This window comes from Sapajus apella, unplaced genomic scaffold (assembly GCF_009761245.1).
Source record: "Sapajus apella isolate SASKATOON/1434 unplaced genomic scaffold, GSC_monkey_1.0 scaffold7, whole genome shotgun sequence".
Taxonomy (NCBI): Eukaryota; Metazoa; Chordata; class Mammalia; order Primates; family Cebidae; genus Sapajus; species Sapajus apella.
This window is the reverse complement of record NW_022436947.1, coordinates 13,522,279-13,539,287: the sequence shown is the minus strand read 5'-3', so window position 1 is coordinate 13,539,287 and position 17,009 is coordinate 13,522,279. Positions and strand designations below refer to the sequence as shown.

At 40.3% G+C, this 17,009-nt stretch overlaps 1 protein-coding gene across 2 annotated transcripts in view; it reads left to right on the top strand.

The window, feature by feature from the left end:
- The window catches only part of SND1 (staphylococcal nuclease and tudor domain containing 1), a 457,598-nt gene that overhangs the window by 150,750 nt on the left and 289,839 nt on the right, over positions 1 to 17,009 (top strand). For both annotated transcript variants that reach the window (XR_004268168.1, XM_032275661.1), the window contains exon 11: positions 3,428 to 3,517. Coding sequence is in view for 1 of the 2 variants with exons in the window: in XM_032275661.1 (XP_032131552.1) it covers positions 3,428 to 3,517 (90 nt within the window). In the remaining variant the exon portion in view is untranslated. The remainder of the gene's footprint in view (positions 1 to 3,427; positions 3,518 to 17,009) is intronic.

The window sequence follows — 17,009 nt, the reverse complement described above, 5'->3', positions numbered from 1 at the left end:
TTTGTTGTTAACGTGCATTGGCTGTTATCTTTGCCTTTCTTTGGATGACTGGGCATTCCATACATCTTTAAGTTTTTGATAAAATGTAATCTCAGTGAGACCTGCCCTGATCTCATTACAGCCGTGTCCCTGTACCCCTGTTCCCTCTCCTGCTCTTCATGTTCTTTCTTCCATTTCACTTATCCCCACTAACAGTCAGTGCCTTCTTTGACTTTTCACTTCATTCAGGATGTCTTTTCAGTACAGAACTTTTAAAATTTTAGTGGATCCACGTATATCAACCTTTTTTTTTCTAATAATTTGTGACTCTTAAGAATTTTTTATTTTCTACATTTTAAGAAAATGAGCTACAATATACATATAAAAATTTAACCATCTTCACCATTTTGAGTATATATATCAATGATAATTTATATTTGGGCTGGACACAGTGGCTCATGTCTGTAATCCTCACACTTTGGGGGGCCAAGGTGGGCGGATCACAAGTTCAGGAGATTGAGTCCATCGTAGCCAACATGGTGAAACCCCATCTCTACTAAAATATAAAAAATTAGCCAGGCGTGGTGGTGTGCGACTGTAGTCCCAGCTACTCAGGAGGCTGAGGCAGGGGAATCACTTGAACCTCGGAGGTGGAGGTTGCAGTGAGCTGAGATCATGCCACTGTATTCCAGCCTGGTGACAGAGCAAGACTCCATCTCAAAAAAAAAAAATAATAATAATAATAATTAAATAAATGAATTATTATACATTCTTTTCACCTTCATTTCTCCCTCATTTATGAAAATCCTGCAGTATCCCAAGATCATTAAGTTTTGTGGGTACAATGTTTAAGAATGAGCTAGGTAAAATTAGGCCTGAATGGGGCTTGAGAATAAGGACTTCATTTAAGTTTTCTTTCACAACCTCCTAATGAACATTGACTAGCGTCCAAATTTTGGCAATTAGCCAAAAATGCCTTCCTGAAAACATGCCAGCTATACCTTTAGATGCTGAGAGGTGGGTATTGGCCCTCCTACCCAAACTGGTGAGAGGTACAGATGACTGACGTTACCTCTTCCATCTCTAATGTAAGTCATTGTAGGGCCTACATGCAATGTCATTTCTCAGATGTACAGTGATTACAGCACATATTGGTTTGTATGTTATCCACACACAAGTTTATAAAGCAAGCATTTTTTCCTATTTTTATTTTTTAAAAAATATTTCCATGTAAATTAGAATCTAAACAAGACAGTTCTTTTTAAGCAGGCAAGATTCAGCTAAAGTCCTGTTTTCTGAGAATGCATTCCATACCCCAATTGCCTCTTGGAGATTTCAAAGGCTTTTATATACCTGGTAATTTGCAGGAATTGCTTTTGTTTTGTAGTTTCTCTGGGACTTCTAATATCTCTCTTGTAAGATGTTTGCAGATGTCAATAGCTACTAGCTCTGAAGGGTTAGAGTAACAAGATCATTCTGTGGTATCTTGTTTTCTGTTTGTGCTATTAGTTCTTTTCTAGCTTCATGAGAGACATATAATCAGACTCTGAAGGTGCCCTTTTTTTATTGGGGTGTTCGTTGATACATTATTTATTTTCCTTCATTCTTTTGAGGATATTTTGTTCTATGGAGTGTCTTAAAAGCAAGATTCTCATTTAGACAACCATTATCACACATTTAGTTGTACCTCATCTCATAATCTTCATTTGAAGGCTTGTTGTAACTGTGTTTCTTACCTTTTATTCCTAGTTTTGGAATTACTGACATTCCCAACTGACATTCCCGTGTACCTCTGTGCTGTTTCAGAATACTGTATGTAGGGAGACAGATGTAGTGGTGCATACCTGTAGTTCTAGCTACTCAGGAGGCTGAGATAGAAGACTGCCTGAAGCCAGGAGTTCAAAACTAGCCTAAGCAACATAGTAAAACTCCATATCTTAAAAACAAGCCAACAGAAAAGAGAATATGTAGAGTAAAGTGTAGGATTTTGGGTTCTGAGTTCTGAGGCAAATCATAAGGCTGTGTAAGGTCAGCGTCGTTATTTTGTTCAATTCATTTTTGAAAATGTTCGCTTGGCCTTTAGTAATCACACAGCTACCCTCAGAAAATAGAATGTCCTCTTGTTCGGTGAATATGAATACACTGACACTTCTTTATTCCTGAGGGCTGATTCTGATAACCATTGATTTTTGTCTTTATTAAAAATCCTGTTTATTACTGGCACCTGGTATCTTCTGTCTGGCAAGCATTCTTACCGTTTGATTGAGTGTCATCACCAACTCTGTTTTACGGCTTATATGTCACACTTGGCTCTTAAAGAGATCTCTAATTTGTGATCTATTTTTATAAAATATCTATAATCCTGTACATCTGTCCCTAGTGTTAACCAGCATTCCCCTAACCCAGGCAATTTCTATTCATCCCATTTCCTTTATTTTCTATAAGAAAACCTCAGTGTTACTTTGTTCCCCTAAAGACTGTCATGTTTACGGTCGTATCCTTCCCATTAGACAGTGATCATGACACACCTGGGCCTTGATCAGAGCTCAGCCACCCCAGTGTCTCCTGTTTGGAGTATGTTGACTTCCACATATGATCTGGGAGAATGAGCTGCCTTAGATTTTTAGAAGAGCATTGGAATGATGTTAATTATGCCCTTTGTCCCCACTTTTTTTTTTTTTTTTTTTAACCAGGAAGTAGAAAACAGTTGGATAGTGAAACTCAAATTCCATGAAATATGAAACTCAAATTTCCTTGACACTGAAAGTGTTCTCTACATTCTCTTAGGAGATTTTCTTGGTCATAGTGAATTGAAATGTTTATATTATATGCTAAGGGCATGGAGGCTTAGTTTGCATCTAGGAGGAAGCATCTATTTCATAGATCCCCTTAACCATAATGCCGACCTTAGGATGATTTTTAAATGGGGCATTAAGATGATGAAGACTTTTTACTTAAGAGTAGTGGCTATTTAGGAAAACACTTAAGAATATCTTCTTTGAGTACAGTTTGAACTACACAGAGGTGTCTCATTTTGTTGGGTGCATAGTATATGGCAAGATTCAGCCAGGTTGGATAAGCATAGAGGATGGGGAATCCATGGTGTACATCTAGGGTAGGGGTTAGTCCTTGATTTTCTCCTTTCTTTCTATACATTTTGCAAATATTTTCCTAGAGATTCTCAAATCTGTACAGCAAGTCCAGTTTACAGGATTTGGGTGATTACAAACACTTTCTTATTTGTGAGCCTGTTGTGTGGAAAAGATAGCCCTATTCTCAGTAAAGCATTTCAACCAAATACTTTGAAATCATTTATTATGTATCTTAACACATTTAATATTTGTGATACTAAGAGATAACCAATTTCAGACACTCCTATATCTTGTGCTGTTGGACATGTTTATTTGGTTCTGTTGATTCCTGATGTCGTGTTTTATTTTACTTTTAGGATAAGAACAAGAAACTACGTCCCCTGTATGACATTCCTTACATGTTTGAGGCCCGGGAATTTCTTCGAAAAAAGCTTATTGGGAAGAAGGTAAGTAACTGATGACAGAAGCATATTTGCAAGTGGTTGGGCTTAAGCTAATCTTTTGGAGGCATTGTTGTAAGCCGGGCCCTTTACCGGCAGATGACACTCCTTCATCAAGTCAAGCGGAATTACTTTGATACAAAGAGAGGCGTGTTTATGTGTCAGAAATGGTACCCCATGGGAGAGGTTTAAAATTGGGGCCCTGACCACAGTTTGATTGCCAACAGTCTTACGGCAGGGTCTGGGCTCAATTCCAGTTTTAATAATTGCATATTGCCCTGAGCTCCATTCAGTTGGCTCTCTTGTTCTCTCCAGCCACCTTCATTAAATGTCCAGGGCTATGGAATTTACTAGTGAGGGAAAGTTGCTGCTTTTTCATGCTTCCCCTACTCCTGAGGGATAGGCTGGCTATAAAGGGAAGATGGGATGTCCTGGACTAAGAGCACGCCTATTGGAATGCACTGTGGCGTGAATGCTTCCTCTATTCTTCTTGCCGGCAGAATGTCCTGTATCTGTAGGAGTTTTTTTTCAGGAATGGGTATATGGCTTCCTGATGGTTCATGTGCAGGTTTTTGTGTAGCATGATGACTTTTTTTTTTTTTTTTTTTTTGAGAAAAGGTCTCACTCTGTTGCCCAGTCTTGAGTGCATGGTGTGATCTCGGCTCACTGCAACCTCTGCCTCCTAAGTTCAATCATTTCTCCCACCTCAGCCTCCTGAGTAGTTGGGACTACAGGTGTGTACCACCATGCCCAGCTAATTTATGTATTTTTTGGTGGAGACAGTTTCACCATGTTGGCCAGGTTGGTCTCAAACTCTTGACCTCAAGTGATCCACCTGCCTCAGCCTCCCAAAGTGATGGAATTACAGGCATGAGCCACCACACTCAGCCACATGTTGACTTTATATTTGTAATGTAACAGTTCAGAGCCCCTACAGTTCATTTCTTTGTGTTCTTTGTTAAAGCGTAGGGATATTCTGTGACTGGCTACAGAATCTGCATTCTGGGAATCTGATAGTGAACCTTTGAGCATTTTTCCTCATGTTCCCACCCTAAGAGTCCCGAGTAGTTTCTTATGTCTTGGATCAACAAATAATATGAATGGGATGCTTCCTATGATGGTAATTGAAGGAATGCTATTCAAGGAGGTACTGTGGTTTATTTTTTCCTCACTTAGTGTCAGTTTGGAGTTTAGGAGAAATATCATATTTTGGTTCGATTTTTATTGTATATTCAGAAAGGCAAAGGCATTCTTTTTTTTTAAAATCTGGCCATAACACACTAAATCCATATTAGGATTCCTTACCTGAACCATTGATGCTATGACAGGTTTAATAAGGCTTTGACTTTTGAACTAATACTAAAATAGTATATCTTAATTATAAATAAAACCATTTTTATTGTATACCGTAGTCACTAGGATGATAAATTATAGCAAGAGATTTTGAAGTTGGACATAAGGTAAGATTGCTAATTTTGAGGATTAGAAACCAAACTGGATTCTCTAAAATGAGTATTAAATCTGTTCAGGTTTCTTCAGAGAATAGGCTCATTTGTCATTGTACAAAACTTGACAGCATGCTGTATTCATTCATGAAGTGGAGTAGGAATGATGGCTTTAAGCCTCTTTCAATTTCTGGATCTCCTGTTATCTGATCTAATGTCCAACATCTCTGTTCCACCAAGTTAATATCATTTCACTCATTTACTGGCTCATAAACAATTGCTTATAGATAGCCAAGGAATTTCTTCACAAGTGTGGATTTCTATTGAAATTTATCTAAAATCACATTGAAAGAAGTGGCAGCACATATCTGATTCGTGTGCAGCCAGTTGTGTGGCATATATTCTGACATCCACCTGGTTTCTTTGAATATTGCCTTAACCCTGATTCTGTTTCATCCCTGGGACCATAGATCATAGCTTATTGCAGCAGCTGCTGAGTGGTCTTGGAAGGTTAGCCCAAGGCCCTGCTCTCAAAGACTATATGTCAGGCCATTGTAAAGTCCTCTGTCACAGGATAAAAGGACTGACCTCCAGTGTCAGATATGGTGTCAATTCTTAATCAATTAGGTTCCCTCTGGGTGAGAGAAGCATTCTTTATTGGTTCCTGTATAACAGAGTTGATTTTATTCTATTTGTGCTGAGCTCAAGTTTTGTTCCCCAGAGTGACATTGTATAAATGATGAATATCATATCCCTGAGTAGTGAGTAGGATGCAACTCAGCTCTGCTGGGCTGGAACATTCCTGATGCAAACTGCTTTTCCTGACTCACCACCTGAAACCACTTGCCTGTCTTCTGGGCCCATCACTTGCCACAGTGAACACCCACGTGCTCTGGTGTCTGGGAGCAGGCAGGGCAGTTGCTGCCTTTGGGGGTGGCTAGCACATCATTGCACATTTCTGCCAATTCCCTTCAGACCTCTGCAGCTGTTCAGCATGGCACATGATGATTAAGAGGCACCACGAGGGAGCGTGTATGTCTATATGCCTGTGTGCACGAAAGCTGATTAAGGCGGCCTGTCACAGCTTAAGAAAGATAGTGGAGGTAAAATCATCTTCTCTACCTAGACTATTATTTGACCTTCTCAGGGAGTCCATAATATGACAACTTTGAGGAGCTGCTAGAATGCAGAGAAATAAGATTGAAGGTAAACTGCCAAGGTGTTTTGTTGGCTTTGCTGACCTCCATCCTGGTTTTTGGAAATCGATTCGCTTCCTAGATTTAATTCTGGATTAATGCCTTTAATTAAATTACCCATACTTCTCTTGGAGGCTTTCTTTTGTAATTTGTGAACTGGGACTATTATATGCCTTCCTTCTCTCATGAAGTTGAGTTATGAGAATCCAGGATGATAGTAAGCTTTCAGGTTTGTCCAGATGCCAGTAAAGTACATGGTTTGATTTTGCCTAATACTGTTTTTGTATAGAATCTATCATAGCCCTACTTTTTCGGTTATGATTTGTTCCTGGTTCTGATATCATGAGAAGTGCATCAATGTGCAACTAATCTGACATGAGTAGTAGTTTTCCCTGTCTGACTTTGTTGGCTCTGCTGACTTTATTGCCTTTTCAACCCATTGCATGAATTCCAGTGTTATTTAATTAGATCTGCATGAGGGCTTTAGCTTCCACAAAATGAGTATGTGCTGATGCTATAGGGTGTGTATGTGTGTGTTTCTAGTAGAGAGAGTGGTAGAAGAATACATATGTATTCTTGAAGCATTTTGGAAACTCCCTCAATTGCTATACTGTCTACTAGAACTCCCTTCCCATCTCCTGTTTACCATCTGCCCTCTTTCACTAAAATCTAGACTAAGGAATATTCACAGCGAAGAGTTTTGTGTTAATTTCTTCAGGGGTCCATCATGAACTGGAATTTGTAATAAGTTTAACATGTTTTTTAGTTTTACAGAATGATTTTCTTGGTACATGAATAAGATGGTGAGACTGGGGTCCTCAGGCTGTGGTCCTCTTCTGATAGCAGGAGCAATCTTTTCCTGTGTTTATAATTTTTCCCCCTTAATGCTTAGAGATCAGTTTGCATTGCCCTAGTCATTTTGCTCTTAGGAGAATAAGATAATAACTGGAATTTTCATTGGGATTTCCCTCCGCTATCTTATAAAATATCTAAAGTTGAGACTCATTATGGTTTATCCATGTAATACAGTTTTGTAAAATGACATATGAGTCATTTCTATAGCTCCTGTCCCTTAATTGCAGAATTTCTATCACCATGGGAACCATTGTATTTAAACTTGGAATTTGCTTGGACAACTGGAGTTTCAAAAATGATGGAAAAGATGGAATTGCAAGAAGCCAGCATGTATTGAAGCTTCAGTGCTGACAGTAGATGCTCATTGTAAACTGTCCTATCACAGAGACCTGTCCTAAAAATATATGCCTATACCCTAATGTCTCTTTTACTATTTCTTTTGAATGAGCAAATATTGTGGATGAGCCTCATTTGTAAACTAGCAGTGGCTTGTGTGTGGTTTTCATGCAATTGAAATTTGTCTTCTGAACTAACCCAGCTCTTTTTAGGCACTTAAAATTGGGCATTTTTCTTGATCAGTGCAGACATTTGGGAAGTTATAGGGCTATAAATCATTTGGTGAGTTATTTCAAATCCAGATGGCCTTAGATTGTTGTTCTCTTTTCAAAATCTGTCTTTCTTGAGGTATATACTTTTAGGGCGTGGAGATGGGAATGATCTCCATGTGCACCAGACTTATAAATCCAGACTTTCCAAGACTAATCTCTTAATCTTCTGGCCGACAGCTGGCTCTCCTCCAGTGTAATGGGAGTTACCCCATTATCTAATGGTGTCAGACATCTTTAAAACCCTCTTATTCCAGTCCCTCACCCAGTCCTGCCAGATAAATATCTGAATGTTTCCTCCTTTCCAGTGCAGTGCTCCTGCCTTGCTTTATATCTCATCTGGCCTGGACTCCTATGTGGCCTTTCTACTGATTTTGTCACAAGAATCAGGGTGTTAGACTGCCTCCTCATGTCAGTAATCCAAAATCAATCTGGAAATGGTTAATATATGTGATGATATTATCTCTATTCTGGGTAAATGTGCTTCTGTGAGCTAGGTTGGCAACCCAACTACTGTTTATAGCCTTGTTTCTATGGAATGAAATATTCCAAATGTCTAAGCAGAGTTTTGGGAGATGTGGCTCATTTGTAATTTGGTGACTGCCATTGTATGATTTTCATGCCTTTGAAATTTCTTCTGTGAACTAGACAGACTCTTTTTTTTTTTGTAAGGCATTTGATAAAATGCCTGTAGTATCTTTTTTGTTGTTGTTTGCTTTTTTTGAGACAGAGTCTCACTCCAGTCTCACTGGAGTGCAGTGGCGCAATCTTGGCTCACTGCAACCTCCGCCTCCCGGGTTCAAGCAATTCTGCCTCTGCCTCCTGAGTAGCTGGGACTACAGGTGCGCACCACCATGCCCAGCTAATTTGTGTATTTTTAGTAGAGATGGGGTTTCACCATGTTGACCAGGATGGTCTTGATCTCCTGACCTCGTGATCCACCCGCCTCGGCCTCCTGAAGTGCTGGGATTACAGGCGTGAGCCACTGCGCCTGGCCATGCCTATTGTATCTTTAAGGGTTAGGACTGCTGTTTATTGGGTTAAGCACTGAACTCTAAGAGCTTTGTTTCACTTTTTTTTTTTTTTTTTTTTTTTTGAGACGGAGTTTCACTCTTGTTACCCAGGCTGGAGTGCAATGGCGCGATCTTGGCTCACTGCAACCTCCGCCCCCTGGGTTCAGGCAATTCTCCTGCCTCAACCTCCTCAGTAGCTGGGATTACAGGCATGCACCACCATGCCCAGCTAATGTTTTTTTTGTAGTTTTAGTAGAGACGGGGTTTCACCATGTTGACCAGGATGGTCTCGATCTCCTGACCTCGTGATCCACCCGCCTCGGCCTCCCAAAGTGCTGGGATTACAGGCTTGAGCCACCGCGCCCGGCCAAATGTTTCACTTTTAATTTTGCCTCCACCCTGCAAGATCTACATATTGTTCTTGTCTCTACAGGTAAAAAAACAAAACAAAACAAAACAAAACTGGAACTCACAGAAAAGTACTTTACCCTGATGCCAATGCTTTTAATTGCTATGCTGAATTAAAGACTCTCGGAAATGTTTACTTCTCTGTTGTGTATACTGACTCAGATGTAGACAGTGTCGTGGTATTTTTGGAGTAATGTCTGTTCCTGTGTATAATACATACTTTGCATGCTGCAAGAAACTTGGTTCTTCGGGTAGTCTATAGCTATCAGGAGGTGGTAATAGCATTATATATCCGCCTTCAGAGTGCTTTTAGCCCTCTAGACATTATCTCATTAGTCTTTGAGACGTCCCTGTGAAGTCGTGTTTCATCAAGTCATTCTTCAGAGAAAGCAGTGTTAGATTACATGTTCTTCGCCTAGATATACAGACAATGTGAAGTCCTCGATAACATTGCTAAGCCAATTTTGAAGCTTGATTTCTCTTTCTCTTCATTCCCTTGGCATAGGTGCAACTTCCTTGAGTGTCAGGGAGAAAGGAAGGACAGGTGTTTCTTTTTTATCTTGGCACAGAGTCATGGAGAAGTTGAGGGGCACTGTAGGTGCTTGTTCCACTGTGCAAGAATAGATCTCCGAAGGTACCAGGAGTAACATTCCATAGCAGGAGCAGTTTTTCACTTCACTAATGAGAGCTCTTCAAGGGCATAGCGCTTTCCTGAGGAGGACTCCACCCTTCTCCCTGGCTATGTATCAGGGTTGTCCTTTTTTCTTAAAAACACTTGTATGTTCTGTCTGTTGCGGTGTGCTAACCTAATCAGCTGTGTTAAGTACAAGGCTGGGAGTTTGGGGATTCTTGTTCTTAATTACCTCTATTTAAGTTTTGATTTTATAAACATTTCTTTATTCATCTCCACATTTTTCACCTCATATTAATTTGATTCATTCATACTATGGAAAAGTCCTTTACATTAATGATCAAAGCAGGCCCTAAGGTTATGAATGCATTGTGATTTAAATTGACAGGTTTATACAAGGTTGCTAGTCCTTGCCTCTTTAGTGCCAGCTGTTCAGTGTGGCTGTAAATTTTTTGAACAAATGACTGAAGATATTTGCCAAATTGAGAGCTGTTTTGAATGACTTGTAATTTCAGACCATGCATTTTTCTAGGAAGAGTTCTCCCACTTGGAAGTGGTAGGAATGTGTCAAACTGTATTGGAGGCCATGGTTCATTTTACATGCCCTTTACCCTTTGGGTTTTGGGAAGGATCCTAATCTTTTACCCCTTTATTATTTTTTTCTTTTTCTTTTTCTTTTTTGTGATGGAGTTGTGCTCTTGTTGCCCAGACTGGAGTGCAATGGCGTGATCTCGGCTCACTACAACCTCCACCTCCTGTGTTCAAGCGATTCTCCTGCCTCAGCCTCCTGAGTAGCTGGGATTACAGGCATGTGCCACCACACCTGGCTAATTTTTTTGTATTTTTAGTAGAGATGGGGCTTCTCTCCATGTTGATCAGACTGATTTTGAACTCCCAACCTCAGGTGATCCTACCACCTCAGCCTCCCAAAGTGCTGGGATTATAGGCTTGAGACATGGTACCCGGCCCTATCCCTGATGATTCTTGAGGGCTCTTGTGTAGTGAGGGTTGATTAACATAAATGACTGGAGTTGCCTGTTTCTGGAAGCTCAGCAGGGTAGCTTTCTTCCTGCTGCCACCTAAATGCTCTTTTCAATAATGAGATTTTGGTTGTCTTTTGTTGTTGTTTTCCCTGCAGATTCTAAAAAGTACCCCTGTGCTTTCAGGGCCATCAGGGTGTTGAGGGGAGCACACAGCTCTTTGGTGAAGTGTGTTATTTGTTGTTGTTGTTTTGAGACAGAGTTTTGCTTTTGTGGCCCAGGCTGGAGTGCAGTGGCACGATCTTGGCTCGCTGCAATCTCCGCCTGCCAGATTCAAGCAGTTCTCCTGCCTCAGCCTCCCAAGTAGCTGAGATTACAGGGACCTACCACCATGCCTGGGTAATTTTTTGTATTTTTCTTAGATGGGGTTTCACCATGTTGGCCAGGCTGGTTTTGAACTCCTGACATCGGGTGATTCACCCACCTTGGCCTTCCAAAGTGCTGGATTACAGGCATGAGCCACCACACCTGGTCTTGAAATGTGTTATTTGTATGATGTATATTTTAATATCCTCTTCAAAAAGCATCTCTAAGTTAAATGAAACAAGAGTTTTCAACTGCATTCCTGGAAATTTCTTATGTATGCTCACCTGAGGGAAATGATTTATTAGCTACCAGAATCGTCGAGATTCTCATATCTCTGGATAATACTCTTATATTACTTTGCTTATTATTAAAGACTTTTTTACTTGGACTCCCAAGTTGCCCATAGTTTTCTGGTGAATGTTCCTATATTTATAACATGATTTGTGGTCTTAAGCCGCCCACTCCTGATCTTTTCAGCTAGGTTTCTGAAATGTCGTCCTTGGGGCTGGAACTTTCCATGCTTACTCTCTGCAAACCAAGATTTTATTTTAGGGGAGATTTGTGCTGAATCAGCTCAGCTGTGTTTGGGGGTAGGGAGAGGACAGGCTTTTTTTCCCACTTTAAAAATAACCCTTATGTGCCAAAAAACCCTATAAAATGTGCTGAGTTGCAAATCTTCCAACTTCCTATACCTCCTGGTTTACAGAGAATAGATTCTTTTGAGCTTGGGCTTGATACTGTGCAGAATGTCTTATGTTGTAGATGAGTGTAAAGTGAGGCTGGATGCAGATGTGCCCATTTGGAAAGGAAACCTGACAATTGCTATCCTTTTTCAGTATATTTTCCTCCAGAATACAGGTAGTTTAGTCTGTTATAAGGATCTATATAGGGATAAAAGATAGAAGTTTTCTAATGAGAAAAAGTTTTCTTATGTATCTGTGAAGTAATTCATATCATTCAGAAAAAGTCCAATTGGAAAGCACCAACATTCCAGGGTCTCTGTGTATGTGGCATCTCTTTTTATTATGCTTGGTGAATTTGGGCTAATTGTTTAGGTTGCTTGAATATTTCTTTCCCAAGGGTATGAACAATTCGTTTATGTGTGGAAAGATACAATACACTAATGTCTGTTGATTCTAAGGTTGAAATTTGTCGACTTTTTATAGTTGGGTGATAGAAGTGATATTTTAAAGGCTGCCTCTTCATAATTGGTTCATGTAGCTGTAAGTTAAAAAATGAGCCCTTTGTTTTAATGTATTTAAAATCTGAGTGATACTTTTTGCTCTTATGTGAAAGAGGTTATTTTTATTGATACCCAGAATTGCCTTTTTTATCTTTTACCTGAGGAGTTATCATCTTCTGGCAAAGTTTTAGATATCCCTAGAATGCAACAGCTCTATCCCATGAGTAGGACAGGCCTTCCTTATGTTTTCATGATAACACGTGTAGTGGGCTGTACAGCCTGTCCTCGGAATACTCATCCATCTGGAACCTTAGAATGTGACCTTATTTGGAAATAAGGTCTTTGCAGATGTAATTAGCTAAGTTAAAATCAAGTGATACTGGATTATGATGGACCCTAAATTCAGTGACCAGTCTCTTCATAAGACAAAGAGGATCTATTGCCAGGTGTGGAGGCATGCACCTGTAGTCCCAGCTACCTGGGAGGCGAGGTGGGAGGATTGCTTGAGCCTAGGAGTTGGAGGCTGCAGTGAACCATGATCATGCCACTGCACTCTAGTCTGAGCAACAGAGTGAGACCCCAACTCCTGAAGGAGGAGGAGGAAGAGGAAGAAGAAGAGAAGGAGGAGGAGTATTGGGCACAGAGAGAAAGAGACCATGTGGCAATGGAGGTAGAGACTGGAGTGGTTTTAGTTACAAGCCAGGAAATGCCAACCATTGCCAGGATGCACCAGCTAGGAAGAGGCAACAAAGGATACCTCCCTGGGCCGTCAGAGGTATAATGACCCTGCCTACACCTTGATTTCAACTTAGAACTTTCGGAACTTTGAGGGGGTAAACTTCTGTTGTTTTAAGCCAGCCAGTTTGCGGTACTTTGTTACGGCAGCCCCAGGAAAGCAGTTTAGCTTCTTCTGGTATCTGGCCGCTTGACTCTTGGCCAGACCTCTTGTTTCTGGGTTTCTACTTCAGTAGTTAGTTTCTTTGCCAAAGTAATCTGTGAGATAGGGTTTGATAATGTCAGCATTCTTTCATTTCTGATTTCCTGCCTGTCTTGTCTTGCATCCTTTATTTGTGTTCATTCTTTCCGTCAATATTCCTTCTGGGTGCTAATGCCTTCCCTCTTGCAGACCAGCTGACAGTCGGTGTGGTGGAATTGATACACCCAAGCGCATTTCCAGTGTCATCCATAGGCTCACCCCAAACTGTTGTCCTATTTTCTTTACTTGATGTCCACTTAGGAAGGCTGCCCGGTCTCATGGCCATCCTAGTCACAGGGCCTCCATCACTTCTACTTAGTAATTAGCAGGATTTTGAAATATGACACGCCCTGGGAGAAATCATCCCTGGCAGTAGCTCTTGATGAGCCATGCTCATCCCATTCAAGGTTGATGAATAGAACATTAGGAATAATTAGCACAAACCTGTCTTCTGGAACACCATCTCTAACATTCTGCCTGCTTACAGAGAGCATTATGTGGCACTGTGCAGGAATTTTCTTCAGTAACTATAGGAATCCCAGGTTTCCTCTTTAATCTGGCCTTTTTGGATAAGATATTTTTTCTGCAGCTTTGCCGTCTCACCTCTTCTGGCTTGAACAAATGGACTGCGCTGAGGAGCAAGTAGTCCTCTGAAAACAAAGGTCAATAATTAATATGTTTATTTTCTTTAGGACTCAGTCCCTGAAGCTTTGGTCATGTGTAAACACTTGCTATATTAAGAAGGCCTTAACTAGTAACACCAATTCATTTCTAAAACTCATTTTTCTTTTCTTTTTTTTGAGACAACATCTCACTCTGTGACCCAGGCTGCTGTGCAGTGATGTGATCTTGGCTCATGGCACCCTCCACCTCCTGGTTTCAAGCGATTCTCATGCCTCAGCCCCCCCAGTAGCTGGACTGTAGGCATGTACCACTGCGCCCGGCTAATTTTTGTATTTTTAGTAGAGATAGGGTTTCACCATGTTTGCCAGGCCAGTCTCGAACTTCCCAATTTCAGGTTATCTGTCTGCCTTGGCCTCCCAAAGTGCTGGGATTACAGGCGTGAGCCATTCTGCCTAGCTAATGCATTTCTGTTATTCATTTAGCAAATATTTTTTAGCAACTATTCAGTGCCAGCCTTTGTTCTAGGAATTGGGGAGAGAGCCTATTTTTATAGTGCTAATACTTTAGAAAAGGCACATAGTTGTTTGGTACCTTTATAGAGGTGCAGTAAAGATGAATAAAATATCATCTCTGTTGCAAGTTGCTTACAGTCTAATGGGGGTAAGATGGCATCTGTTGTATGAGAAGTTGAATAAGAACAGATTTGAATAACTGTTAAGATAACAGAAATGTATCACTTGGTGGTATTTGATTAATATTAATGCAAAGTCTACTGATTGTGGTTATCTTTCACCCGCTGGGTGACCTCAGCTTCCAGTCATAATCCTGACTCTTAGGAATATTTCTGCCCCTAACTTCTACTGCTTATAGATTTCTGCTTGCAACTGCTGACCAGTGAATACCCCACTGCAGGGTTCAGTAGGTAGTTGACATCTGTCACATCCAAAATATAGTTCAGAGTTTCCATATGATTTTTTTTTCTCCTGCCCACAAAGTGCCTTGGCTTTGCTATTGATCTTTCTTAATGTCATCTCCCATCCCTTGTGCCAAACATTAAAACCAGGAGTCACCCAGCCCCTAACCCAATCTTTTCTGTAACTAAATTCATCATTACTCCTCTTTTTCATGTTTTTTTTCAGTGAATCTCTTAGTCTGTGTCTTCCTTATCTCTCATTTTAATTATTGGAACTTCATCTTAACTACTTGCCCTGTTTCTTCTGTTTATGTCATCTTCCAGATTACTGTCACAGTTGCTTTCAAAATGGATAGGCCTGATCATGTCACCAACTCTACTGATACCCATTTGGCTACAGAAAAGAATCTGACTCCCTAGACGAATATATAATGAAAAGCAAAGAAAAAGCAGCTGTATGTAAAATACTGTGACTTCCAGTGAGCATCTTGCTTCCATTTCCAGTCTGATTTCCGGCACTGTTCTCCACATAATATGTCACAAAGAACTTCTCACCATTCCATGGACATGCCAAGCCATTGCACAACTTCTTGCTTTCATACTTTTTTTTTTTGTTATCAGAAATCTTACCTCTATTCTGTATTTCTGGCTTGTCATGTAACGTCTGGTGTTCTTTGTCCTCCTGTGATGTTTTTGTGACCATTTCTGTTATAGTAGTTCCTAGGTCTGACCTACCTCCCCATCTCATAGGGCAAAGAGCCTGTCTTGTCTTTTCATTGGCTCACAGTTCCTGAGACTGTGCTTGACATTGAGAATGAGGTTGAGGGCCTCAATAAATCTTTACAGAAGGGGTGGGATTTGTCCTGTGCTTTGTCATATCAAAGATTTGGATGTGGAGAAGGGATGGAGAAGGCCTGTCATAATAGCTCTGAGCTGGGAAAATGGTTTCCTTGTCACCTGCTTTTTAAATTTCCTTATACTGTTATATAACACTTGGAGCCCTAATTCAAGGAGACTTTAGGTATAAGTACTGTCTAACCGAATACAAACCAAGACTTTAAAAATGCATTGGATAAATATGTTTCTTATGTTTTGCTGTATATGAACTAAAATTGTTGGATTATCACTACATCTGATTGGCAGCTTGTAATGTGAAGTCTTCATGAGGGAAGCTGAGCAGTCATTCCTTAGTGCTGTGGGTCTGATTTGGGACTTTTCTGTGTCTTTTTTTCATTATTGAAAATGTACATTATTTGTACCCTGTTCATAAAAAGCATAGAAGGATTTACTCAACTAATAGGCAATAAACTAATTTTTTTTTGGCTTGAATTCTCTATTATTAAAGTTTTAAGTAATATAAGGTTGATGGGCCTTGACTGAACCCTGCTGTTCCCACCTCCCTCTCAACCCCTGGCTTGGGATTATTAATGTTCCTATTTCCCAGTAACAGTGCAAATGAGTTGGAAATCTGTAAGTCGGTGCCTTACTCTACTCTGCCGTGTCTGCAATGTATGGCATACATTTTTGCCTAGCAGGTTGCTACAGAGCCCAGCTCCTCAGAGCCCATCCTAGTAGAATCTGATGCACAGGGTGGGCAGTAAAACAGCAAAATTTCCTCCACCAGGCTAGGTTTATACCACCTCCAAACCTTTAACCCCCATATAAAAGATACCAAAAGAAAAGCAAAGAAAGGAAAAGTAAAGATTGGAAGAAAGACAAAAGTCACAGAGATGACCTAGTCTTTAATTGGAAGTTTAGGTGACTGTGTTTTGGTAAGATGGTGTCTCATGCATCTAGAGAACCGGGGAGGTTTTTTTTTAGCTTTCTGATTGAATCTTTCAACATTTAAGTGAGAAAATCATAATTTGATGATTTATGTGTTCATGAGACCTCTGTTTCTTCATTTGTAAAATGGACATCATGTTTGACACCTATGATTCCTTGGGTTTGTATAGTATAGGAGAGAGTGTAAGCAAACAGCCACATTAGAAGTAAATTTGAACAGGTCAGAATGGATGGAACTGTTTTAGTTCTTCAGGGTGGAACTATAGAAGCTAGCACCTCAAATGCAGACCTGCAGCCTTGTCCAGAATTTGTCAGGCTACATTAAAATGAAGAGATGAGACGTTTCCATGACCTCAGGCTGAAAGATATGCTGTTGAAGATTGTGTATTGTCACATTCTTATACTTGGAATGAATTCAATTCTTTCTTTCTCTTTCTTCCTTTCTTCCTTTCTTCCTTTCTTCCTTTCTTCCTTTCTTCCTTTCTTCCTTCCTTCCTTCCTTCCTTCCTTCCTTCCTT